This window comes from Bombina bombina, chromosome 1 (assembly GCF_027579735.1).
Source record: "Bombina bombina isolate aBomBom1 chromosome 1, aBomBom1.pri, whole genome shotgun sequence".
In the NCBI taxonomy this organism is placed as follows: domain Eukaryota; kingdom Metazoa; phylum Chordata; class Amphibia; order Anura; family Bombinatoridae; genus Bombina; species Bombina bombina.
The window spans coordinates 516507610-516533160 of NC_069499.1; the positions used below are offsets into that span (position 1 = coordinate 516507610).

At 40.4% G+C, this 25551-nt stretch overlaps 1 protein-coding gene across 1 annotated transcript in view; it reads right to left on the reverse strand.

Annotated features, from left to right (window-relative positions):
• Positions 1–25551, reverse strand: part of HIBCH (3-hydroxyisobutyryl-CoA hydrolase) — a gene marked incomplete in the record, with an annotated part of 371527 nt that overhangs the window by 315484 nt on the left and 30492 nt on the right. Inside the window, 1 exon segment of the mRNA XM_053698615.1 lies at positions 22809–22889. Coding sequence (XP_053554590.1) covers positions 22809–22889 — 81 coding nt within the window.

The following is a 25551-nucleotide window of genomic DNA, read 5'->3' on the forward strand; positions in this document are numbered from 1 at the left end:
TGCTTACCTGATAAATTACTTTCTCCAACGGTGTGTCCGGTCCACGGCGTCATCCTTACTTGTGGGATATTCTCTTCCCCAACAGGAAATGGCAAAGAGTCCCAGCAAAGCTGGTCACATGATCCCTCCTAGGCTCCGCCCACCAGAGTCATTCGACCGACGGACAGGAGGAAATATATATAGGAGAAACCATATGATACCGTGGTGACTGTAGTTAGAGAAAATAATTCATCAGACCTGATTAAAAAACCAGGGCGGGCCGTGGACCGGACACACCGTTGGAGAAAGTAATTTATCAGGTAAGCATAAATTCTGTTTTCTCCAACATTGGTGTGTCCGGTCCACGCCGTCATCCTTACTTGTGGGAACCAATACCAAAGCTTTAGGACACGGATCAAGGGAGGGAGCAAATCAGGTCACCTAAATGGAAGGCACCACGGCTTGCAAAACCTTTCTCCCAAAAATAGCCTCCGAAGAAGCAAAAGTATCAAATTTGTAAAATTTGGCAAAAGTGTGCAGTGAAGACCAAGTCGCTGCCTTACATATCTGGTCAACAGAAGCCTCGTTCTTGAAGGCCCATGTGGAAGCCACAGCCCTAGTGGAGTGAGCTGTGATTCTTTCAGGAGGCTGCCGTCCGGCAGTCTCATAAGCCAATCGGATAATGCTTTTAAGCCAAAAGGAAAGAGAGGTAGAAGTCGCTTTTTGACCTCTCCTTTTACCAGAATAAACAACAAACAAGGAAGATGTTTGTCTGAAATCTTTAGTAGCCTCTAAATAGAATTTTAGAGCACGGACTACGTCCAAATTGTATAACAAACGTTCCTTCTTTGAAACTGGATTCGGACACAAAGAAGGTACAACTATCTCCTGGTTAATATTTTTGTTGGAAACAACTTTCGGAAGAAAACCAGGCTTAGTACGCAAAACCACCTTATCTGCATGGAACACCAGATAGGGCGGAGAACACTGCAGAGCAGATAACTCTGAAACTCTTCTAGCAGAAGAAATTGCAACCAAAAACAAAACTTTCCAAGATAATAACTTAATATCTACGGAATGTAAGGGTTCAAACGGAACCCCTTGAAGAACTGAAAGAACTAGATTTAGACTCCAGGGAGGAGTCAAAGGTCTGTAAACAGGCTTGATCCTAACCAGAGCCTGAACAAATGCTTGAACATCTGGCACAGCTGCCAGTCTTTTGTGAAGTAAAACAGATAAAGCAGAGATCTGTCCCTTCAGAGAACTTGCAGATAATCCTTTCTCCAAACCTTCTTGTAGAAAGGATAGAATCTTAGGAATTATTATCTTGTTCCATGGGAATCCTTTAGATTCACACCAACAGATATATTTTTTCCATATTTTATGGTAAATTTTTCTAGTTACAGGCTTTCTAGCCTGAATCAGAGTATCTATTACAGAATCTGAAAACCCACGCTTTGATAAAATCAAGCGTTCAATCTCCAAGCCGTCAGTTGGAGGGAAACCAGATTCGGATGTTCGAATGGACCCTGAACCAGAAGGTCCTGTCTCAAAGGTAGCTTCCATGGTGGAGCCGATGACATATTCACCAGGTCTGCATACCAAGTCCTGCGTGGCCACGCAGGAGCTAACAAGATCACCGAGGCCCTCTCCTGATTGATCCTGGCTACCAGCCTGGGGATGAGAGGAAACGGTGGGAATACATAAGCTAGGTTGAAGGTCCAAGGTGCTACTAGTGCATCTACTAGGGTCGCCTTGGGATCCCTGGATCTGGACCCGTAGCAAGGAACCTTGAAGTTCTGACGAGACGCCATCAGATCCATGTCTGGAATGCCCCATAATTGAGTTATTTGGGCAAAGATTTCCGGATGGAGTTCCCACTCCCCCGGATGGAATGTCTGACGACTCAGAAAATCCGCTTCCCAATTTTCCACTCCTGGGATGTGGATCGTAGACAAGTGGCAGGAGTGATCCTCCGCCCATTGAATTATCTTGGTCACTTCTTTCATCGCCAGGGAAGTCCTTGTTCCCCCCTGATGATTGATATATGCAACGGTCGTCATGTTGTCTGACTGAAACCTTATGAATTTGGCCTTTGCTAGTTGAGGCCAAGCTCTGAGAGCATTGAATATCGCTCTCAGTTCCAGAATGTTTATCGGGAGAAGAGACTCTTCCCGAGACCATAGACCCTGAGCTTTCAGGGATTCCCAGACCGCGCCCCAGCCCACTAGGCTGGCGTCGGTCGTGACAATGACCCACTCTGGTCTGCGGAAGCTCATTCCCTGTGACAGATTGTCCAGGGTCAGCCACCAACGGAGTGAATCTCTGGTCTTTTGATCTACTTGAATCGTCGGAGACAAGTCTGTATAATCCCCATTCCACTGTCTGAGCATGCACAGTTGTAATGGTCTTAGATGAATTCGTGCAAAAGGAACTATGTCCATTGTTGCAACCATCAATCCTATTACTTCCATGCACTGCGCTATGGAAGGACGAGGAACAGAATGAAGTACTTGACAAGAGCTTAGAAGTTTTGATTTTCTGACCTCTGTCAGAAAAATCCTCATTTCTAAGGAATCTATTATTGTTCCCAAGAAGGGAACTCTTGTTGACGGGGACAGAGAACTTTTTTCTTTGTTCACCTTCCATCCGTGAGATCTGAGAAAGGCTAGGACGATGTCCGTATGAGCCTTTGCTTTTGACAGGGAAGACGCTTGAATCAGGATGTCGTCCAAGTAAGGTACTACTGCAATGCCCCTTGGTCTTAGAACCGCTAGAAGGGACCCTAGTACCTTTGTGAAAATCCTTGGAGCAGTGGCTAATCCAAATGGAAGTGCCACAAACTGGTAATGCTTGTCCAGAAAAGCGAACCTTAGGAACTGATGATGTTCCTTGTGGATAGGAATATGTAGGTACGCATCCTTTAAATCCACGGTAGTCATAAATTGATTTTCCTGGATAGTAGGTAGGATCGTTCAAATAGTTTCCATTTTGAATGATGGTACCCTGAGAAATTTGTTTAGGATCTTTAGATCCAAAATTGGTCTGAATGTTCCCTCTTTTTTGGGAACTATGAACAGATTGGAATAAAATCCCATTCCTTGTTCTCTTATTGGAACTGGATGTATCACTCCCATCTTTAACAGGTCTTCTACACAATGTAAGAATGCCTGTCTCTTTATTTGGTTTGAAGATAATTGAGACCTGTGGAACCTTCCCCTTGGGGGTAGTTCCTTGAATTCCAGGAGATAACCTTGAGAAACTATTTCTAGCGCCCAAGGATCCTGAACATCTCTTGCCCAAGCCTGAGCAAAGAGAGAAAGTCTGCCCCCCACTGGATCCGGTCCTTGATCGGGGGCTATCCCTTCATGCTGTTTTGGTAGCAGTGGTAGGCTTCTTGGCCTGCTTACCCTTGTTCCAGCCTTGCATTGGTTTCCAGGCTGGTTTGGGTTGTGAAGTATTACCCTCTTGCTTAGAGGATACAGAATTAGAGACTGGTCCGTTTCTGCGAAAGGGACGAAAATTAGGCTTATTATTAGCCTTAAAAGACCTATCCTGTGGGAGGGCGTGGCCCTTTCCCCCAGTGATGTCTGAAATAATCTCTTTCAAATCAGGTCCAAATAATATTTTACCTTTGAAAGGAATGTTAAGCAATTTTGTCTTGGAAGACACATCCGCTGACCAAGACTTTAGCCAAAGCACTCTGCGCGCCACGACAGCAAACCCTGAATTTTTCGCCACTAATCTAGCTAATTGCAAAGCGGCATCTAAAACAAAAGAGTTAGCCAATTTAAGTGCTTGAACTCTGTCCATAACCTCCTCATACGAAGATTCTTTACTGAGCGATTTTTCTAGTTCCTCGAACCAGAAACACGCTGCCGTAGTGACAGGAACAATGCATGAAATTGGTTGTAGAAGGTAACCTTGCTGTACAAAAATCTTTTTAAGCAAACCCTCTAATTTCTTATCCATAGGATCTTTGAAAGCACAACTATCTTCGATAGGAATAGTAGTGCGTTTGTTTAGAGTAGAAACCGCCCCCTCGACCTTGGGGACTGTCTGCCATAAGTCCTTTCTGGGGTCGACTATAGGAAATAATTTCTTAAATATAGGGGGGGGAACAAAAGGTATGCCGGGCCTTTCCCACTCTTTATTTACTATGTCCGCCACCCGCTTGGGTATAGGAAAAGCGTCGGGGGGCACCGGAACCTCTAGGAACTTGTCCATCTTACATAATTTCTCTGGAATGACCAAATTGTCACAATCATCCAGAGTAGATAACACCTCCTTAAGCAGTGCGCGGAGATGTTCTAATTTAAATATAAATGTCACAACATCAGGTTCAGCTTGATGAGAAATTTTTCCTGAATCTGAAATTTCTCCATCAGACAAAACCTCCCTCATGGCCCCTTCAGATTGGTGTGAGGGTATGTCAGAACAGTTATCATCAGCGTCCTCTTGCTCTTCAGTGTTTAAAACAGAGCAATCGCGCTTTCTCTGATAAGTAGGCATTTTGGATAAAAGATTTGCTATGGAGTTATCCATTACAGCCGTTAATTGTTGCATGGTAATAAGTATTGGCGCACTAGATGTACTAGGGGCCTCCTGTGTGGGCATAACTGGTGTAGACACAGTAGGGGATGATGTAGTATCATGTTTACTCCCCTCATTTGAGGAATCATCTTGGGCAATATCATTATCTGTTGCATTACTGTCCTTACTTTGTTTGGACACTATGGCACAATTATCACATAAATTTAAATGGGGAGACACATTGGCTTTCATACATATAGAACATAGCTTATCTGATGGTACAGACATGTTAAACAGGCTTAAACTTGTCAACAAAGCACAAAAAACGTTTTAAAATAAAACCGTTACTGTCACTTTAAATTTCAAACTGAAAACACTTTATTACTGAATATGTGAAAAAGTATGAAGGAATTGTTCAAAATTCACCAAAATTTCACCACAGTGTCTTAAAGCATTAAAAGTATTGCACACCAAATTTCAGAGCTTTAACCCTTAAATTAATGGAACCGGAGCCGTTTTTACATTTAACCCCTATACAGTCCCAGAATGAGGCTCTGTCTATAACTAGAAAGGCCCCCATCTGAAAAAGGTGTCCAACACAGTGCCTGCCGTTTTTCTAAACATTCCCCAAGATTATAATACCAATAATTAGTTAGAATCTGCATAATATGCCTAGTAAAGCAATTGTTTTAGCCCAGAAAAATGTCTACCAGTTTTTAAGCCCTTTTTGAAGCCCTTTATTCTTTTATGTTTAACTAAGAAAATGGCTTACCGGTCCCCATGAGGGGAAATGACAGCCTTCCAGCATTACATGGTCTTGTTAGAAATATGGCTAGTCATACCTTAAGCAGAAAAGACTGCTAACTGTTTCCCCCAACTGAAGTTACTTCATCTCAACAGTCCTGTGTGGAAACAGCAATCGATTTTAGTTACTGTGCTAAAATCATCTTCCTCTTACAAACAGAAATCTTCATCCTTTTCTGTTTCAGAGTAAATAGTACATACCAGCACTATTTTAAAATAACAAACACTTGATAGAAGAATAAAACTACATTTAAACACCAAAAAACTCTTAACCATCTCCGTGGAGATGTTGCCTGTGCAACGGCAAAGAGAATGACTGGGGTGGGCGGAGCCTAGGAGGGATCATGTGACCAGCTTTGCTGGGACTCTTTGCCATTTCCTGTTGGGGAAGAGAATATCCCACAAGTAAGGATGACGCCGTGGACCGGACACACCAATGTTGGAGAAATACAATCTTCCTACAATCCCAGGTGCCAGGGAGCCACTGGTGCCTTGAAATTAGGCCCTGGCGACCTGGTTTAGAGTCCTCAAGACACCAATAGGGTTTTGCAGTAGCTATTGGACAGAATCTTTGTTCTCAATCTTCTTTCAACGCTTGGTATTTTCCAATGAGAATAAGGGAAATCCCTTTATCGATCTGTGTTGGCAAACATAACTTTTAAATATCCGGAGTACACGGTGGTGAATTTAATGTCTAATAGTTTAATGCAAAAAAGGCTCTTTGAAGAACTAAAACATTTTGTCTTTTCTATTGTTTTGTTTTTCTATTTGCACGTAAGTGCTAGGCTGAGGTATCTGGATATCGACAAGGAATCTGGGTAGCTGCATTTTTTTTCTTCTATATTTTTGCACTGGATGCACTTTTTTCTTTTATATTTTTTGGAGTTATTTTCTTTTAAGGCTTTATAGAGGAGAGATTGGGTAGATGAATGTTTATTTTCTTCTTTTTGTTATCTCAGTAAAGCGACAGAAGATAGAGATAGGACTATCACCTATATAACATTTTAACAAATATAAAACATATGTATAGCTTTTAAGGGTGAAAGTGCACCTATTAATTCACTATTTTTAGGTGTCTGTTGGCATATATAAGAAAGTACAGCATATATATAGTACGTGCAGCAGCAGATAGAACACACCATTACAAGTCAGGAGAAGTGCTAAGCTATGGAAGCAAAATGTTAAGTGGCATAATTACCTACATCATAATAACAATATAGAGCTCAATTTAAATTATGGACATTTCTGCCCCACACATACATGCACATTAGACGGCTAGTAATGTCTTTTGGTCCTTTCAAAATGACAGCACTTTTTCTAGTACCAACTTGTTATGGTCTATATGGATAACAACTTGATTATTCCACCACCCATAAATGAACAGAGACTGCACATAAAAGTAAGTCTTGTGCAGTCTTCAGGTCCACCATCTCTATGGTAAGTTGGAGATATATACATTCAAAGTAAACCCAATAGAATTCCAAGATTTTATTCTCTCCACAATGGCATATTTGAGAATCCTAAAAATGTAAGGTCTTTCTGTTGTAGCAATTGCATTGACTTGCAAAAAGATATCTACTAAGTTTCTGGGCTCAAAGTACTCTCAACCTCTTTTACATGAATATTTCAATACTATTTGATTCTGATCCAGGGTTACCCTCTGAATTAGCTGCTTCATAGTCTGCTGGTGCTTTGATTTCCCATAATAATTCTACATAAGAAAATGTTATCATCCGGTAGCATTTTTGTTAAAAGAAAAAAAAAGCCCCATCAATAGAATAGTAATGTAACATTTCTAGAAATACGAAAGGTGAGAGAGAGAGAAAACAAACATGCTTTCCCCAGAAAAAGAAAAATGGTAAAATTAAAATATAAGCAATAAATTATTGTTTATCATTAGTAACTTTTCATAAAATTCTGCTATATTTCATATTTATACAATTTCAAAGTTAACAAGCCTTTGCCTTGTATAAGAATAATTTAAGTTCTACCAAAGAGAAAGCTACAAAGCTGTGGATAAAACAGTTCTTATCTGCCAGTAAATGAATTACCTCTATAAGCAAAGCAGTAATGCTACAATACATTGAACATTCTACACTATATTTTTCTTTGTTTAAGTGTGTTGTAGAATATCCAATTATATAGCCCATCTGGACGTGTTTTTGTAAAAATGAATAGTTTTGCTTATTTTTAAATAACATTGTGCTGATTTTCAGACTCCTAACCAAGCCCCAAAGATTTAGATGTATACAGATTTCATATTGCTTCTGTCTCTATAATGGGTATATTCATATGCGGGGGAGGGGGTGCTGCTCTCAGCCCCTTTCAGTGGGTGTTCCAAACTAATCTTATCAACAGTGCTAAATTGGAAGCTTCTAAGTATGTTTTTAAAGGGTTTTATACTGGATTTTTACAGGGCTCACAATTACCATTGGCGAGTGGAAATTTAATGGTGGAGAGTGAAAGTTAGTGAGTGAATGTTGAATCAAACTGTACACTCCTATTGCAGCATTAACAAACACACATTTTGGGCTATGTGCTAAAAATATTATATATCCTTGAAAGGGCAAAGATATGTTATTCCTCTATGGCTGTAGAAACACTATTAGTGCTTAGACTGTTACTTCTGAGAGAGAGAGAGATTAGAGAGGAAAAGTAAAAGTGGAGTAGAAGATAACTTTACGAGAGAGTGGAGAAAACAAAAAAAAGATTGAAGAGAGGAGGGAGGGAAGAAAGATACTTGAGAGAGAAGGTAGAGATAATTAATAGAAAATCTCCAGGTCTGCTATGACCTTCCATAACTGACAGCACTCTTTCTCCATTATCTCGATTTAACAACTTCCTATTTTTATCCTACTGTTGTCTTACCCAGAACCACCAAGTTGATGTTGCTAACTGCTATGCACTTATTTATGTTAATCTATTACTGTATGTAGCATTTTTTAATTTGTTAAAGTATAAAATAAAAATATTAACCCCTTAATGAGCACAATGTACCCTGTATGTCACTGGTCGTTAAGGGTTTTTTCAGGACATAATAGCATTAGTCTAGCAAGAACACGCTATTAATGCCCTCCCTCCAGCAGGCTTTGTGGAATAGAGCAGTCTCAACACTGGTGTCAAGACCGCACTATAAAACAATCAAGTCCCAAAAAACAGAATTTATGCTTACCTGATAAATTACTTTCTCCAACGGTGTGTCCGGTCCACGGCGTCATCCTTACTTGTGGGATATTCTCTTCCCCAACAGGAAATGGCAAAGAGTCCCAGCAAAGCTGGCCATATAGTCCCTCCTAGGCTCCGCCCACCCCAGTCATTCGACCGACGGACAGGAGGAAATATATATAGGAGAAACCATATGGTACCGTGGTGACTGTAGTTAGAGAAAATAATTCATCAGACCTGATTAAAAAACCAGGGCGGGCCGTGGACCGGACACACCGTTGGAGAAAGTAATTTATCAGGTAAGCATAAATTCTGTTTTCTCCAACATTGGTGTGTCCGGTCCACGGCGTCATCCTTACTTGTGGGAACCAATACCAAAGCTTTAGGACACGGATGAAGGGAGGGAGCAAATCAGGTTACCTAAACGGAAGGCACCACAGCTTGCAAAACCTTTCTCCCAAAAATAGCCTCCGAAGAAGCAAAAGTATCAAATTTGTAAAATTTGGCAAAAGTGTGCAGTGAAGACCAAGTCGCTGCCCTACATATCTGGTCAACAGAAGCCTCGTTCTTGAAGGCCCATGTGGAAGCCACAGCCCTAGTGGAGTGAGCTGTGATTCTTTCAGGAGGCTGCCGTCCGGCAGTCTCATAAGCCAATCGGATGATGCTTTTAAGCCAAAAGGAAAGAGAGGTAGAAGTCGCTTTTTGACCTCTCCTTTTACCAGAATAAACAACAAACAAGGAAGATGTTTGTCTGAAATCTTTTGTAGCCTCTAAATAGAATTTTAGAGCACGGACTACGTCCAAATTGTGTAACAAACGTTCCTTCTTTGAAACTGGATTCGGACACAAAGAAGGTACAACTATCTCCTGGTTAATATTTTTGTTAGAAACAACCTTAGGAAGAAAACCAGGCTTAGTACGCAAAACCACCTTATCTGCATGGAACACCAGATAGGGCGGAGAACACTGCAGAGCAGATAACTCTGAAACTCTTCTAGCAGAAGAAATTGCAACCAAAAACAAAACTTTCCAAGATAGTAACTTAATATCTATGGAATGTAAAGGTTCAAACGGAACCCCTTGAAGAACTGAAAGAACTAGATTTAGACTCCAGGGAGGAGTCAAAGGTCTGTAAACAGGCTTGATCCAAACCAGAGCCTGAACAAATGCTTGAACATCTGGCACAGCTGCCAGTCTCTTGTGTAGTAAGACAGATAACGCAGAGATCTGTCCCTTTAGAGACTTGCAGTTTATCGGGAGAAGAGACTCTTCCCGAGACCATAGACCCTGAGCTTTCAGGGATTCCCAGACCGCGCCCCAGCCCACTAGACTGGCGTCGTTCGTGACAATGACCCACTCTGGTCTGCGGAAGCTCATTCCCTGGGACAGATGGTCCAGGGTCAGTCACCAACGGAGTGAATCTCTGGTCTTTTGATCTACTTGAATCATTGGAGACAAGTCTGTATAATCCCCATTCCACTGTTTGAGCATGCACAGTTGTAATGGTCTAAGATGAATTCGTGCAAAAGGAACTATGTCCATTGTTGCAACCATCAACCCTACTACTTCCATGCACTGCGCTATGGAAGGACGAGGAACAGAATGAAGCACTTGACAAGAGCTTAGAAGTTTTGATTTTCTGACCTCTGTCAGAAAAATCCTCATTTCTAAGGAATCTATTATTGTTCCCAAGAAGGGAACTCTTGTCGACGGAGACAGAGAACTTTTTTCTATGTTCACCTTCCATCCGTGTGATCTGAGAAAGGCTAGAACGATGTCCGTATGAGCCTTTGCTTTTGACAGGGACGACGCTTGTATTAGAATGTCGTCCAAGTAAGGTACTACTGCAATGCCCCTCGGTCTTAGAACCGCTAGAAGGGACCCTAGCACCTTTGTGAAAATCCTTGGAGCAGTGGCTAACCCGAATGGGAGGGCCACAAACTGGTAATGCTTGTCCAGAAAAGCGAACCTTAGGAACAGATGATGTTCCTTGTGGATAGGAATATGTAGGTACGCATCCTTTAGATCCACGGTAGTCATAAATTGACTTTCCTGGATAGTGGGTAGAATCGTTCGAATGGTTTCCATCTTGAACGATGGTACCCTGAGAAATTTGTTTAGGATCTTCAAATCCAAAATTGGTCTGAAAGTTCCCTCTTTTTTGGGAACTACGAACAGATTGGAATAAAATCCCATTCCTTGTTCCTTTATTGGAACTGGGTGTATCACTCCCATCTTAACAGGTCTTCTACACAATGTAAGAATGCCTGTCTCTTTATTTGGTTTGAGGATAAGTGAGACATGTGGAACCTTCCCCTTGGGGGTAGTTTCTTGAATTCCAGGAGATAACCTTGAGAAACTATTTCTAGCGCCCAGGGATCCTGAACATCTCTTGCCCAAGCCTGAGCAAAGAGAGAGAGTCTGCCCCCCACTAGATCCGGTCCCGGATCGGGGGCTACTCCTTCATGCTGTTTTGTTAGCAGTGGCAGGCTTCTTGGCCTGCTTACCCTTGTTCCAGCCTTGCATCGGTTTCCAGGCTGGTTTGGGTTGTGAGGCATTACCCTCTTGCTTAGAGGATGCAGAATTAGAGGTCGGTTCGTTCCTGAAATTGCGAAAGGGACGAAAATTAGACTTATTTTTAGCCTTAAAAGACCTATCTTGTGGAAGGGCGTGGCCCTTTCCCCCAGTGATGTCTAAAATAATCTCTTTCAATTCTGGTCCAAATAGAGTTTTACCTTTGAAAGGGATGTTAAGCAATTTTGTCTTGGATGACACATCCGCTGACCAAGACTTAGCCAAAGCGCTCTCCGCGCCACGATAGCAAACCCTGAATTTTTCGCCGCTAATCTAGCTAATTCCAAAGCGGCATCTAAAATAAAAGAGTTAGCCAATTTAAGTGCGTGAAGTCTGTCCATAACCTCCTCATATGGAGTCTCTCTTCTGAGCGACTTTTCTAGTTCCTCGAACCAGAACCACGCTGCTGTAGTGATAGGAACAATGCACGAAATTGGTTGTAGAAGGTAACCTTGCTGTACAAAAATCTTTTTAAGCAAACCTTCCAATTTTTTATCCATAGGATCTTTGAAAGCACAACTATCTTCGATAGGAATAGTAGTGCGTTTGTTTAGAGTAGAAACTGCCCCCTCGACCTTAGGGACTGTCTGCCATAAGTCCTTTCTGGGGTCGACTATAGGAAATAATTTCTTAAATATAGGGGGGGGAACAAAAGGTATGCCGGGCTTTTCCCACTCCTTATTTACTATGTCCGCCACCCGCTTGGGTATAGGAAAAGCGTCGGGGTGCACCGGAACCTCTAGGAACTTGTCTATCTTGCATAATTTCTCTGGAATGACCAAGTTGTCACAATCATCCAGAGTAGATAACACCTCCTTAAGCAGTGCGCGGAGATGTTCTAATTTAAATTTAAATGTCACAACATCAGGTTCAGCTTGATGAGAAATTTTTCCTGAATCTGAGATTTCTCCATCTGACAAAACCTCCCTCATGGCCCCTTCAGATTGGTGTGAGGGTATGACAGAACAATTATCAGCGCCCTCTTGCTCTTCAGTGTTTAAAACAGAGCAATCGCGCTTTCTCTGATAAGTAGGCATTTTGGATAAAATATTTGCTATGGAGTTATCCATTACAGCCGTTAATTGTTGCATGGTAATAAGCATTGGCGCACTAGATGTACTAGGGGCCTCCTGCGTGGGCAAAACTGGTGTAGACACAGTAGGAGATGATGTAGTATCATGTTTACTCCCCTCATCTGAGGAATCATCTTGGGCAATTTCAATATCTGTGGCAGTACTGTCCTTACTTTGTTTGGACGCTATGGCACAATTATCACATAAATTTAAATGGGGAGACACATTGGCTTTCATACATATAGAACATAGCTTATCTGAAGGTACAGACATGTTAAACAGGCTTAAACTTGTCAACAAAGCACAAAAAACGTTTTAAAACAAAACCGTTACTGTCTCTTTAAATTTTAAACAGAAAACACTTTATTACTGAATATGTGAAAAAGTATGAAGGAATTGTTCAAAAATTACCAAAATTTCACCACAGTGTCTTAAAGCATTAATAGTATTGCACACCAAATTTCAGAGCTTTAACCCTTAAAATAACGGAACCGGAGCCGTTTTTAAATTTAACCCCTATACAGTCCCAGCTATAGTCTTTGCTGAGACCCAACCAAGCCCAGAGGGGAATACGATACCAATTGACGCCTTCTAGAAGCTTTTCCAGCAATTTTTAGATCCTCACACATGCATCTGCATGCCCTGCTCTCAAAAAACAACTGCGCAGTAATGGCGCGAAAATGAGTCTCAGTCTATAACTAGGAAGGCCCCCTGACTGGAAAAAGTGTCTAACACAGTGCCTGCCGTTTAATAAACGTTCCCCAAGTTTATAAATGCAAATTGTCAGCCTAAATCTGAATAAAATGCCCAAATAAAGCAATCGATTTAGCCCATAAAAATGTCTACCAGTTTTTTAGCCCATAATAAGCCCTTTATTCTGTTTGTTTGACTAAGAAAATGGCTTACCGGTCCCCATGAGGGGGAATGACAGCCTTCCAGCATTACATGGTCTTGTTAGAAATATGGCTAGTCATACCTTAAGCAGAAAAGTCTGCTAACTGTTTCCCCCAACTGAAGTTACTTCATCTCAACAGTCCTATGTGGAAACAGCAATCGATTTTAGTTACTGTCTGCTAAAATCATCTTCCTCTCACAAACAGAAATCTTCATCCTTTTCTGTTTCAGAGTAAATAGTACATACCAGCACTATTTTAAAATAACAAACACTTGATAGAAGAATAAAAACTACATTTAAACACCAAAAAACTCTTAACCATCTCCGTGGAGATGTTGCCTGTGCAACGGCAAATAGAATGACTGGGGTGGGCGGAGCCTAGGAGGGACTATATGGCCAGCTTTGCTGGGACTCTTTGCCATTTCCTGTTGGGGAAGAGAATATCCCACAAGTAAGGATGACGCCGTGGACCGGACACACCAATGTTGGAGAAAAAGACCAGTGACATACAGGGTACGTCGCTGGTCCTTAAGGGGTTAATAATGACTGCACAATAATGTGTTTCACAATGGCTAAACATATGCAAAGAGGGGGTAGAGTAGTGGGTGTGGCGAGTAACATTTTGGCCTGGCTAGTAGCTCACGACCTGAAATTTTGAGCCCTGATTTTTATATCAGTATCTATGCATATTATTATTTATAGTTGTGTCTATAACATGCAGTTACATTAAAATTGATGTATACTGTCCCTTTAATGAACCCTGTTAGCTATATATCTAATTAAAATTTATAACGGTAAACAGGTGATGTGCTCAACAGAGAAAAAAACAAGCAGGCTGACCAAAAAAATAAACAATCAATACGAGGTTCTCCACTGTGCTATAAGGACAACCTATGCAAGGGTGGTCATCACACAGGATTGATCCCAAATTGTTCTTGGTTCCTTTCTTGCAATAAAAATATTCTGGGCCCAACGTGCACTAACTTTAGGACTTCAGATATTACAACCGTACATGCTTCTTCTCCCCATAGACTTTAATGGAGGGCGCTGAAGAAAAAACCTAACACTTATCGCTCGCACGCTAAACAGAAAGGAGTTAGCAATATTTCACATTCAATTTTCTTCACATACAGGGAAATGTTATTTTATTTTAAATACATACACACATCTATACCTATATATCTATTAATAAATATATATATTTTGTTATTATTTTTTTATTAAAATGTACATTATTTTCTATGTGAAGAACAATGGAATGGAAATTGTGATAAAAGTAGATGAAGCGAGAGCCAAAAAGGCTAAGGTGAATGTATAAAGGTCACAATTTTATTGTACACAGTATAAAACACAAATTAAGCTAAAATTCATGGATCCATGATTCACAAAAATAAAATATTAAATAATTTTACTGGGACATTTTTACAACAATATATGCATTGGCCACTTATTTCCAACTGTATGTGAAAATTGTTGTTGTTTCTAATAGACTGTTGCTGTTTTTACTATAACTGTTTATTTAATATTTTATTTTTGTGAATCATGGATCCATGAAGTTTAGATTAATTTGTATTTTATACTTTGTACATTCACCTTAGCCTTTTTGGCGCTTGCTTTATCTACTTTTATCACTATCACAAGGTTTACTAGGAGACCCATTGAAGGGAGCTAGGAATGTAAAATTGTGTAACGCAATTTGGGTTGGTCGCTTAAGGTCTAACACTTTGTTGGGTTAGCAAAAATGAAGAATTAGTTATCTTAAGACGCGTTCTGTAAATATTAAATATAAGATATTGAAAAGAGAAATAGATACTGTAAAATACACATATATTCAATGGATTTTTTTAAGAATCGAAAGTGGGTAGTGAAAAGAATCACCCCCTTGAAAATAATCACATTTTCTTGATTTGCAGCCTGAAATAAAACAGTTTTCTCCTGTTAAGTGTGGTCAGTCCACGGGTCATCATTACTTCTGGGATATTATCTCCTCCCCTACAGGAAGTGCAAGAGGATTCACCCAGCAGAGCTGCCATATAGCTCCTCCCCTCTACGTCACCCCCAGTCATTCTCTTGCACCCAACGAATAGATAGGATGTGTGAGAGGACTGTGGTGATTTAATTAGTTTATTACCTTCAATCAAAAGTTTGTTATTTTATAAATAGCACCGGAGTGTGTTATTCATTCTCTGGTAGAATTTGAAGAAGAATCTACCTGAGTTTTTTCTATGATTTTAGCCGGAGTAGTTAAGATCATATTGCTGTTTCTCGGCCATCTGAGGAGAGGTAAACTTCAGATCAGGGGACAGCGGGCAGATTAATCTGCAAAGAGGTATGTAGCAGTTTGTTATTTTCTGACATGGAATTGATGAGAAAATCCTGCCATACCGTTATAATGTAAACTCAGCCTTAAATGCAGTAGATGTAGCTGGTATCAGGCTGTCATGTATGTATATTTTACACTTCAGTATTCTGGGGAATGGTACTTCACTGGATTTATACTGTATGCATAGACTTAACCTAATTTGCAGGGACTTGCAATAGGTTTTAAATAACAATTAATTTATTGAGGTTAAACGTTTTTTTGCTGGCATGTAAAAACGTTTATTTCTCTGAGGTACTGGGTGAAAAAATGTTTTGGGCACTATTTTTTCCACTTGGCAATAGTTTTGTTTAAATTAAAGCAGTTCACTGATCTCTCTCACTGTTATGTGTGAGGGGGAGGGGCCATTTTTGGCGCTTTTACTACGCATCAAAAAACTCAGTCAGAGGTTCATTTTCTTCCTGCATGATCCGGTTCATCTCTACAGAACTCAGGGATCTCCAAAGCCTTTTTTGAGGGAGGTAATCATCACAGCAGAGCTGTGAAGAGTGTAGTTGACTGTGATAAAAAACGTTTATTTGTGTATTTTTTCTGCTGCCAGGGTTAGTTATCCTTTGCTAATGGGAACAATCCTTTGCTAAAATGGTATATTTCTTACAAAGATTTGATGCTATAACTTAATTATTTTCAACTGGTAAATTACTTGAAAAAGCATTTCCAAGTTGCTAGTTAATTGCTAGTGTGTTAAACATGTCTGATTCAGAGGAAGATACATGTACTATATGTGCTAATGCCAAAGTGGAGCCCAATAGAAATTTATGTACTAACTGTATTGATGCTACTTTAAATAAAAGTCAATCTGTACAAATTGAACATATTTCACCAGACAACGAGGGGAGAGTTATGCCGACTAACTCGCTTCACGTGTCAGTACCTGCATCTCCCGCTCGGGAGGTGCGTGATATTGTAGCGCCGAGTACATCTGGGCGGCCATTTCAAATCACATTACAGGATATGGCTACTGTTATGACTGAAGTTTTGGCTAAATTACCAGAACTTAGAGGCAAGCGTGATCACTCTGGGGTGAGAACAGAGTGCGCTGATAATATTAGGGCCATGTCAGACACTGCGTCACAGGCGGCAGAACATGAGGACGGAGAACTTCATTCTGTGGGTGACGGTTCTGATCCAAACAGACTGGATTCAGATATTTCAAATTTTAAATTTAAGCTGGAAAACCTCCGTGTATTACTAGGGGAGGTGTTAGCGGCTCTGAATGATTGTAACACAGTTGCAATACCAGAGAAAATGTGTAGGTTGAATAAATATTTTGCGGTACCGGCGAGTACTGATGTTTTTCCTATACCTAAGAGACTTACTCAAATTGTTACTAAGGAGTGGGATAGGCCCGGTGTGCCGTTCTCACCTCCTCCGATATTTAGAAAAATGTTTCCAATAGACGCCACCACACGGGACTTATGGCAAACGGTCCCTAAGGTGGAGGGAGCAGTTTCTACTTTAGCTAAGCGTACCACTATCCCGGTGGAGGATAGCTGTGCCTTTTCAGATCCAATGGATAAAAAATTAGAGGGTTACCTTAAGAAAATGTTTGTTCAACAAGGTTTTATATTGCAACCTCTTGCATGTATTGCGCCTGTCACGGCTGCAGCAGCATTTTGGTTTGAGTCTCGGGAAGAGACACTTGAATCATCTACACTAGATGAGATTACACTCAAACTTAGAACCCTTAAGTTAGCTAACTCATTTATTTCAGATGCCGTAGTACATTTAACTAAACTTACGGCTAAGAATTCCGGATTTGCCATTCAGGCACGCAGAGCGCTGTGGCTAAAATCCTGGTCAGCTGATGTTACTTCTAAATCTAAATTGCTTAATATACCTTTCAAAGGGCAGACCTTATTCGGGCCCGGTTTGAAGGAGATTATCGCTGACATTACAGGAGGTAAGGGCCATGCCCTGCCTCAGGACAAAGCCAAACCTAGGGCTAGACAGTCTAATTTTCGTTCCTTTCGTAATTTTAAAGCAGGAACAGCATCAACTTCCTCTGCACCAAAACAGGAAGGAGCTGTTGCTCGCTACAGACAAGGCTGGAAACCTAACCAGTCCTGGAACAAGGGCAAGCAGGCCAGGAAACCTGCTGCTGCCCCTAAGACAGCATGAATCGAGGGCCCCCGATCCGGGACCGGATCTAGTAGGGGGCAGACTTTCTCTCTTCGCCCAGGCTTGGGCAAGAGATGTTCAGGATCTCTGGGCGTTAGAGATCATATCTCAGGGATACCTTCTGGACTTCAAATCCTCTCCCCCAAAAGGGAGATTTCATCTGTCAAGGTTGTCAACAAACCAAATAAAGAAAGAAGCGTTCCTACGCTGCGTACAAGATCTTTTATTAATGGGAGTGATCCATCCAGTTCCGCGGTCGGAACAAGGACAAGGGTTTTACTCAAATCTGTTGGTAGTTCCCAAAAAAGAGGGAACTTTCAGGCCAATCTTGGATTTAAAGATCCTAAACAAATTCCTAAGAGTTCCATCGTTCAAGATGGAAACGATTCGAACAATTTTGCCCATGATCCAAGAGGGTCAGTACATGACCACAGTGGACTTAAAGGATGCTTACCTTCACATACCGATTCACAGAAATCATTACCGGTATCTAAGGTTTGCCTTTCTAGACAGGCATTACCAGTTTGTAGCTCTTCCATTCGGATTGGCTACAGCTCCAAGAATCTTCACAAAGGTTCTGGGTACTCTTCTGGCGGTACTAAGACCGCGAGGAATTTCGGTAGCTCCGTACCTAGACGACATTCTGATACAAGCTTCAAGCTTTCAAACTGCCAAGTCTCATACAGAGTTAGTACTGGCATTTCTAAGGTCGCATGGATGGAAGGTGAACGAAAAGAAGAGTTCTCTCTTTCCACTCACAAGAGTTCCCTTCTTGGGGACTCTGATAGATTCTGTAGAAATGAAGATTTACCTGACAGAAGACAGGTTAACAAAACTTCAAAATGCATGCCGGGTCCTTCATTCCATTCAACACCCGTCAGTAGCTCAATGCATGGAGGTGATCGGCTTAATGGTAGCGGCAATGGACATAGTACCTTTTGCACGCCTACATCTCAGACCGCTGCAATTGTGCATGCTAAGTCAGTGGAATGGGGATTACTCAGATTTGTCCCCCACTCTGAATCTGAATCAAGAGACCAGAAATTCTCTTCTATGGTGGCTTTATCGGCCACACCTGTCCAGGGGAATGCCATTCAGCAGGCCAGACTGGACAATTGTAACAACAGACGCCAGCCTTCTAGGTTGGGGTGCTGTCTGGAATTCTCTGAAGGCTCAGGGACTATGGAATCAGGAGGAGAGTCTCCTTCCAATAAACATTCTGGAATTGAGAGCAGTTCTCAATGCCCTTCTGGCTTGGCCCCAGTTAACAACTCGGGGGTTCATCAGGTTTCAGTCGGACAACATCACGACTGTAGCTTACATCAACCATCAGGGAGGGACAAGAAGCTCCCTAGCAATGATGGAAGTATCAAAGATAATTCGCTGGGCAGAGTCTCACTCTTGCCACCTGTCTGCAATCCACATCCCGGGAGTGGAGAACTGGGAGGCGGATTTCTTAAGTCGTCAGACTTTTCATCCGGGGGAGTGGGAACTTCATCCGAAGGTCTTTGCCCAGATACTTCGACGTTGGGGCAAACCAGAGATAGATCTCATGGCGTCTCGTCAGAACGCCAAGCTTCCTCGCTACGGGTCCAGATCCAGGGATCCGGGAGCGGTTCTGATAGATGCTTTGACAGCACCTTGGACCTTCGGGATGGCTTATGTGTTTCCACCCTTCCCGATGCTTCCTCGATTGATTGCCAGAATCAAACAGGAGAGAGCATCAGTGATTCTAATAGCACCTGCATGGCCACGCAGGACTTGGTATGCAGATCTAGTGGACATGTCATCCTGTCCGCCTTGGTCTCTACCTCTGAACCAGGAACTTCTGATCCAGGGTCCATTCAAACATCAAAATCTAACTTCTCTGAAGCTGACTGCTTGGAAATTGAACGCTTGATTTTATCAAAACGTGGTTTTTCTGAGCCAGTTATTGATACCTTAATACAGGCTAGGAAGCCTGTTACCAGAAGGATTTACCATAAAATATGGCGTAAATACTTATATTGGTGCGAATCCAAGAGTTACTCATGGAGTAAGGTTAGGATTCCAAGGATATTGTCTTTTCTACAAGAAGGTTTAGAAAAGGGGTTATCTGCTAGTTCTTTAAAGGGACAGATTTCAGCTCTGTCCATTCTTTTACACAAACGTCTGTCAGAAGTTCCGGACGTTCAAGCTTTTTGTCAGGCTTTAGCTAGGATCAAGCCTGTGTTTAAAACTGTTGCTCCGCCATGGAGTTTGAACTTAGTTCTTAATGTTTTACAGGGTGTTCCGTTTGAACCCCTTCATTCCATTGATATCAAGTTGTTATCTTGGAAAGTTCTGTTTTTAATGGCTATTTCCTCGGCTCGAAGAGTTTCTGAGTTATCTGCCTTACATTGTGATTCTCCTTATCTGATTTTTCATTCAGACAAGGTAGTTCTGCGTACTAAACCTGGGTTCCTACCTAAGGTGGTCACTAACAGGAATATCAATCAAGAGATTGTTGTTCCATCTTTGTGTCCTAATCCTTCCTCGAAGAAGGAACGTCTGCTACACAATCTAGATGTAGTCCGTGCCCTGAAATTTTATCTACAGGCAACTAAGGATTTTCGTCAAACGTCTTCCCTGTTTGTCGTTTATTCTGGTCAGAGGAGAGGTCAAAAAGCTTCGGCTACCTCTCTCTCTTTTTGGCTTCGTAGCATAATACGATTAGCCTATGAGACTGCTGGACAGCAGCCTCCTGAAAGAATTACAGCTCATTCTACTAGAGCTGTGGCTTCCACTTGGGCCTTTAAGAATGAGGCTTCTGTTGAACAGATTTGCAAGGCTGCAACTTGGTCTTCTCTTCATACTTTTTCCAAATTTTACAAATTTGACACTTTTGCTTCTTCGGAGGCTGTTTTTGGGAGAAAGGTTCTTCAGGCAGTGGTTCCCTCCGTATAAAGAGCCTGCCTGTCCCTCCCGTCATCCGTGTACTTTTGCTTTGGTATTGGTATCCCAGAAGTAATGATGACCCGTGGACTGACCACACTTAACAGGAGAAAACAAAATTTATGCTTACCTGATAAATTCATTTCTCCTGTAGTGTGGTCAGTCCACGGCCCGCCCTGTTTTTTATGGCAGGCTAAAAAAAATTTTGGATTATACTCCAGTCACCACTACACCCTTCGGCTTCTCCTTTCTCGTTGGTCCTTTGGTCGAATGACTGGAGGTGACGTAGAGGGGAGGAGCTATATGGCAGCTCTGCTGGGTGAATCCTCTTGCACTTCCTGTAGGGGAGGAGATAATATCCCAGAAGTAATGATGACCCGTGGACTGACCACACTACAGGAGAAATGAATTTATCAGGTAAGCATAAATTTTGTTTTTGTTTATCCAGTTGTAATTACTTAGTTCAACATAAAACATCCAAGTGAAAGATATAACAACAACATGTCTGGCAAAAATAAAGACAATTCAAAAACAGAATCACTGAGTTGCAAAAAGGATCACCCCCTCCTAAAATGACTTGTAAACTCAATCAGGAATAGCTAATCTCCTTCTCAACGGCACACACAAAGCCATTTGACCTTCAACTGTGATCAGCTGTGGGCATATTGATTAGCTCTATCTAGAAGTTATAGACCCAACCTACTATAGGGTGAGCATGCATGTGTTCAAGGACGGAAACATATGAAAAAGGCTACAAGGCACCATCCAGCTTGGTGAGTAGTAAGGTGTCCTCTTATATATACAGTTATTGCATACTCCTTATAGGGCACTGGGGACGTTCATGATCTCTAGCCCTGATTGAAATGTTATTAAAAGGGACATTACACACTTTTTGCTTATGTTTATGGTGCTTGTACTATACTCTGTAGAAAGGCCAAAAAGCTAATTCTGTAACCTGCTTTCAAAATCAAATACCTGGTTTAGGCAATTTGCAGCATTTTGAAAACATAAATTACAGGATTTGCTTTGTTCTTTTAAGAGTGTGGACAAGCACAACTTTATTACACAAAGACAAGAAGTCTTTAATATCCTGTTAAGTTTCTTTAGATTTTACTGCAGAGGTGCAGGAGCACAAGCTGCTGGGTCTGGGGCAAGTGTAACAGCAACAACTGATTGGCTGTACAGTCTTTCAATAGAAAATTAAAAAAAATGCATGCAGCAAGGGGCATTCCTGAAAGGCACGTTGTAAACACATAAGAGTGCAAAAAGGTACTTTCCAAAATCCAAAAGAAATGTTTCTTTTCTTGAGTACGGTGGCTTGATCTTGTCAGGTCTTGGCATGCTGGAGATTCCATGAAAAACCCTCTTCTATGTTGTTTTCTACTTATTTAAAGCATAATAAGGAGACCTTTTTTTTCGTTGTTTATTTTGTGTGGATATTTCTAATTTTTAAATTAAACAGAAGTATTTCTACAGCTTCTAACTGGAGGGCATCTGGCTAGGATTGAGTCTCATTTACATATTTTTAGAAGTCAGTGCAAACTTAAAGGGACATAACTGCTGGGTACAACTACAATAGCTGGGTTACTACTCACCATGCTTATTATTTTCCTCCTGTGCCTCCAGCTCTCTTCAAAGCCATTCTTTTATTTTATCACTTTACTGGTAAGTGAAGTAGAACATCTCTGCACTGGGCAATGCTCAAGCATTGTTGCACCATGTGGCACAAGCAGTGCACATTCACAGGGGATATTGTTGTCTTCTTGACAAGCTTTATCATGCACTTCAGTGTAGGGTGCACAGTACGGAATGGGAGCTGGTTACACTGCTCTATATTACTCCTACGTTTTTGTTTGTTTTCTTTTAAATTCTTTAGAAAACTGCAAAAATGTAAACCTTGCTCTTTCTATAATGCAAGCTAATCCAAAGTGCAAGGTACAGCTGGATGTAACAATACACTTGTTCCAAGATGGCGGCACCCAGCATAAAGATACAGAGCTTTACTAGCTTCTATAATGGGTTAAAATAAGAGAAATATTTTAATCTTTTAATCAAAAGTCAACTGTAAATCCAACAAAGTTATCTACCAGCACAGGTGTAGATATAACCTTAAGGTTAAGGCTTAAAAGGTGTTGTTATCTGTGGCACAAAAAAAGAAAAAGAAAAGAAAGCAAAGTAATTTAGGGTTTTGGCTTGGGCTACTATACCATAATATCAAAAAGGCATTGTGGATTATACACCAGGTACCAATTATTATTTTAGTATTATCATTATTATTATTATTTGTAGAGCACTAACAATAACACACTAAGAACTCAGTGATACTGATAGAACTGTTTGACATGGATAAATTTAAAAAAAACATTCTTACCAATGGCATTGTTCAGGATGTATTCTTCTCGGAAAAAGTCTTGAGCAAGACTTTCTCCCGCTTTCCCTGCTTCCGTAACAGCTGAGAAAGATAAACAAAAACTCTGGATAAGTTGGAGATGTATTTCCATACATATTAAATATTAATTAAAGGGATAGTAAACTCCAAAATGTTCTTTCATGATTTGGATAGAATATACAATTTAAACAACTTTCCAATTTACTTCTATTATTAAATTTGCTTAATTATCTTGTTATCCATTGCTGAAGGAACAGCATTGCACTACTGACAGCTAGCTGAACACATATAGTTAGCCAATCACAAGAGACAAATGTGTGCAGGCACCAATCAGCAGCAGCTCTCACTAGTGTATGATACGTGCATATTCATTTTTAACAAGGGATACTAAGAGAACAAAAGCACATGTGAAAATAGAAGTGAATTTAAAAGTGTCTTAAAATGACATGCTCTATCTGAATCATATTCCTTTAACATTTAAATATGATTTATTAAATGATTCTAAAAAACATTTTTTAAATATATTTTTTCAATTATGCTTTTGCTCTTCATTCATTGGCATGCAAATTAATAGTATGTAAACTTATTTTGATACTTTTATAATATTCTGATTAAACATGTTCTATTTTAAAAACACATTTTGTATAGTGCAACAGCAATATTTGAAAAGTAAGTTTACATAGTAGCGGTTACGGTCTTCAATCGGATATAATTAACATTAATATCATGTACACAAAATCTTCCTAAAAAGACAATACGTCAAAAGTTCAAAAAACCTGTTTATTTAAATCACAAAAAGACTTTAAATACATAATATAGTATTTAACAGTAAAATACATACAGTAAATACAAGAAACTACATACTCCTAAGCTATTATATGTTTGTTATTAAGGTGTTTTTTCCCCCTTTAACAATGGTGATAACATACATAGCAAATATACAAGCATTCTATGAGAGTGCACATTGTAGGGTGTGTAAATATGCTTTGAATGCACGCCCCTCCCTATTGCCAAGATCTGAGTTCACTAGCGATATGGGTGGATTCTTCATCAGGCAGCAATCCCAATTGTTTCTTATGGAAGGTACATTGCCACTCATCAGGACTGGTAGGGTCAGCCCACTTTTTTATAAAATATAGCCGGGCGCACAGATTGCGGGACCGGTGAGACAAAACAGACCATTTCTCGTGGGTCTGACAATGCTTTTTTCATTGGGCCCAAGTAACTAATAATAACTAGTACTCCTGCTCCTCTGCGGCTCATACTTTCTAAATGATACGCTCCTTTGTGAAACGCCTTTATGAGAATAGAAATGCATAATCCATTTGCATAAAAGCTTTTTTGTAATGTAGAACATTTTGAATTATTCTAGTAATATTTATTGCAGGTTTCCTGTCACAGCAACTCAAAAAGGTGACGTGGGGTGAAAATGTGCATGGCACCATACCTACTGCAGTATGCTTTGCAGGTCACATGTACAGTAAGAGATGTCAAAAACTTTTAACTCTTGCTATTATTTTTGCACATCAGTGTATTTTCATTACCATTCATTTCAAATGTAATCTTTTTTGTTTCTTTAGGAATAAAGGGACACTAAACCAAAAAAAATTATTTCATGATTCAAGTAGAGAATATAATTTTAAACAATATTCCAATTTACTTCTATTTTCTAATTTGCTTCATTCTTTACATATGCTTTATTTAAGAAATAGCAATGCATATGGATGAGCCAATCACACGAGGGATCTATGTGCAGCAACCAATCAGCAGCTACTGAGCCTATCTAGATATGCTTTTCAGCAATGTATATCAAGAGAATTAAGCAAATTAGATAACAGAAGTAAATTAGAAAGTTGTTTAAAATTGCATGCTCTTTTTAAATCATGAAAGAAAAAAATATGGGTTTCATGTTCCTTTAAGAGTAGTGTAAAGTGAAAAATATTGTTTGCATTAATAGCGGATTCCAATTATACACTTGTATTTTAGAGAACTCAAAGTTCATAGCATTAGTGAAGAGAGAGCAAGATATTGCATTGGGAAAAGCCAATATTCTTACAGTTTTGGCAAATACCGTACTAACAACAGGATTGCCTAGATAAGTCCGTGTGAGCTAATAGCTTTTAGTCTGCCAAAATGTAACAAGCTAATTAATGGGAAATACAATAGTATAGCTCCATAAGTTCATTTTAAACTACGTTTATTGTAACATAGATTTTAGGGAACTACTGATTTTGCAAGTTTTGGACACCTATAACATTTTTCTCCAACATTGGTGTGTCCGGTCCACGGCGTCATCCTTACTTGTGGGATATTCTCTTCCCCAACAGGAAATGGCAAAGAGTCCCAGCAAAGCTGGTCACATGATCCCTCCTAGGCTCCGCCCACCCCAGTCATTCTCTTTGCCGTTGCACAGGCAACATCTCCACGGAGATGGTTAAGAGTTTTTTGGTGTTTAAATGTAGTTTTATTCTTCTATCAAGTGTTTGTTATTTTAAAATAGTGCTGGTATGTACTATTTACTCTGAAACAGAAAAGGATGAAGATTTCTGTTTGTAAGAGGAAGATGATTTTAGCAGACAGTAACTAAAATCGATTGCTGTTTCCACACAGGACTGTTGAGATGAAGTAACTTCAGTTGGGGGAAACAGTTAGCAGTCTTTTCTGCTTAAGGTATGACTAGCCATATTTCTAACAAGACCATGTAATGCTGGAAGGCTGTCATTTC